The 3,011-nt window shown below is 37.3% G+C and overlaps 2 protein-coding genes across 3 annotated transcripts in view; one reads left to right on the top strand and one right to left on the bottom strand.

Moving 5' to 3' along the window:
• zbtb26 (zinc finger and BTB domain containing 26) overlaps positions 1 to 3,011 on the top strand; it is a 1,115,122-nt gene that overhangs the window by 923,230 nt on the left and 188,881 nt on the right. The gene's annotated exons all lie outside the window — the stretch shown is intronic.
• Positions 1,396 to 3,011, bottom strand: part of LOC103469622 (whirlin-like) — a 64,517-nt gene continuing 62,901 nt past the window's right edge. For both annotated transcript variants that reach the window (XM_008417413.2, XM_008417414.2), the window contains exon 12: positions 1,396 to 1,672. In XM_008417413.2, coding sequence (XP_008415635.1) covers positions 1,496 to 1,672 — 177 coding nt within the window. In that variant the 3' untranslated portion in view covers positions 1,396 to 1,495. The remainder of the gene's footprint in view (positions 1,673 to 3,011) is intronic.

The following is a 3,011-nucleotide window of genomic DNA, read 5'->3' as shown; positions in this document are numbered from 1 at the left end:
GATGATGCTAACTAGCTTGTCACTGAACACAGTGTTGCTCACCTTCTTCACTGGGACAGAAGTGAGGTTTTATTTTGATGTCTCTAACAACACTTAACAACAATGAGCGCTAACTCATCTGTTAAGTGTGTTAAAAGGTACAGGGACAAGTTAATTATATGAATAGATGTTTTACTGCTAAAAACAATTTAAAATATATATACATTTTGTTACTGACAAGGCCCCCAAATTGTTTTCTATTTCAATCGGAAAATAATAATAATAATAAAAAAAATAAACAACTATTTTGTGGGAGAGCCCCTTGTCAGTCAGGGCCATTGGAATTGTCCTAACCTTTCCCCCCTAATCTCCTCAGTTAACAGGCTAAATGTTACCGTTAACAGCAGCAATATAGGCAAATGATGGACTGAATATGACTTGTTTAAAAGGTTTGCCAAAAGAAAACCTCCTCTGTCTAAAATGAATTTGGCAATTGGATTTAAGATTTTAATGATGAATCTATGACTTGTAGACTAATGAGAGTGGAGAGTGGAAATAATGCTGATTCAGAGCTAAATTCAAAGGGACATTCTAGCTTTCATGGTTAGAGGTMGTTCATTAGGGGATGTTTTGCAGCCTTAGGATCTGCTCACCTCGATGTCACTGAGTTAACCAAATTAGATTAAGAAAAGATTCCAGAAGTCAACCAAAGGCAGAAATTACCATCAGAAATGGATATCATCATGTAGAAGATAATTATTAACAACTACTGCTACTAATGGTACTTCTAGAATAAAGGGATGGAATCTCATGACAACTTTCTTTTTTCCATAACTGTGAACCAGAGTCTAAAAAAAAACAGTTTTTCAATTATTTGAACTGATCAGTTGTCCAGTGACAGTCAGAAGCTGACTTTCCATTTCTATCCACCAATGTTTTGTGTAAACATTTGGGTATTCTTTGAGTTGGAGAAGGCTGCATCTTCAAAATTCACATGTTCTCTACTGAATTTTAATTTGAAGTTTGTTAAATGTTAGTGATAGTAACATTTTACAAATCACTTTCTGTAAATGTTTTCTATTGCCAAATTAAGTAGCAACACTTCTGCCTTTTTATTTCTTCTCCATTATAGAATTCATTATTATTATTTCTTTTCCCTTGATTTTTAAAATGGTTTGTGTGATGAGATTTTTTTTCTGCCTTAATATTATTTTTCCCTCTCACTGACTTATAATAAACAGAACACATACACATTTAGAATATTTCCTGTTATAAAACTAAACTAATAACATTCAACTAAGTTATGATTTATGAAATATTAATCTAATATCCTTTTCTTTAATTAGCTTGTACAAACTTCTACAGAGAGCAGTTAGCAGAAATCCAACACATCTTTGTGGTATCTAAAACCCTGAAATGAATTGAGGATGTTTAATAGAGGGCGTTCATTGAGAGTTCTCAATGATACATAACAATTTCTTTTTCGATTAAAGTGTACTGAGTGACTGTCTTTTTTCTAGAACCATAGCTCAGCCACCAGGAAATCAATATGGTCCTTCTCTTTGGTCTTGAAAGCTTCAGCAATGATTCGGGCGGCCTCTTCGTGTTCCTGCCCTCTCAGGGAAATTCCGTTGACTTCTAGGATGACCTGGCCAACCTTCAGCTGGCCACAATTATGAGCTGACCCTCCTTTCTGTCAATGTGGAGGAAAGGAAAGAAAGGACAAGTTAGTAAGACACACTGTAGATGACAGTACCAATATTTTCTTGAAATAGGCGACATAGTCACAAAGTTCTTAAAAAAGACAAAAGTGGGTGGTTGGGTGGTGCAGAGGTTAGTGCAGGCGCCCTGTACACAGAGGCTACAGACCTACAGACTCGGGACAGACCCTGATTGTCCTGAGTCTGACTCCTGTGACTTCCCTTGCTGCATGTCTTTCCCCCTTCTCTCTGCCCCTTCCTGTTGGACTAATATCAGCCAGTGCCAAAAAAAATCTAAAAAAAAAAAACCTCCGGTCTAAACAAAGTCTCGCATTTTGACTTTATCTGAATCCACTTGGGCATGGTCTCAAAGCGAGATGCACAGCGTTGTTTAATTGGAGCAACCCATTTCCAGTAATCACTGGAAATGGGTTGAATTTGATTCAACCCATTTCCAGTGATTACTCAATTCAGCTGATTACATTTTAATKTTGCTGGGTTTATGAGTTAGTGTCTGTCTGTATTCTGAAGTCAATTCCATCATGTCCATGAGGCCAAAGAAGAAGTGAAGTCAAGTATCATGTGTCAGAGCTTCATGGACATTTTGAATATCACATTGAAAAGTGAAACTTTTCCAGTGCATAGGTCACAGCATTTAAATTTGCTGTAAGAAAATGTAAAAAATGTGAATCACTGTGCAAAGAATTATCTGCTATGTATCTAGTAGCTTCTAGTCAGCAAAGATGATTCAGTCATCTGATTAGATTTCCTGTTCCTACTTGATAAAATACCTTGGTAACCTGACAATCAGAGAGACTGATACAAAAAAAGTAGACAGGTTGTCCACACAGTCAGAAAAAAAGTCTAACTTGACTAAACACTGGAGAGTGTTGGAGTGCTAAGTGTTCAGACACAGGATGTTATCACTCCTCACCTTAATCCTCCATCATACGCCTGGTCCCAAATGGATTTGCATTAATAAACTGCACTGAATGGTGTAAATATCAACTACCGTATTTTCCGCACTATAAGTCGCACCGGATTATAAGGCTCACCTTCAATGAATGACCTATTTTAAAACTTTTTTCATATATAAGGCGCACCGCATTATAAGGTGCATAGAATAGACACTACAGTTAAGGTTTCCACCTGTTCCGCAATACGGGATGTGATTTGTACCGTACTCTACAAATGTGGATGTATAAGAAGTGGTCCCCTATTACTGTATATAGTAGGCTGCCCAAGTCATTGTTTCACTCACAGTGTTGGTGTTGCAATATTGTGCCCAAATGCTTTCTGGGTAACACAGACCAACCGACACGCTGCCGCCGC

This window comes from Poecilia reticulata, linkage group LG9 (assembly GCF_000633615.1).
Source record: "Poecilia reticulata strain Guanapo linkage group LG9, Guppy_female_1.0+MT, whole genome shotgun sequence".
NCBI lineage: Eukaryota > Metazoa > Chordata > Actinopteri > Cyprinodontiformes > Poeciliidae > Poecilia > Poecilia reticulata.
This window is presented reverse-complemented; position numbering and strand designations above follow the sequence as displayed.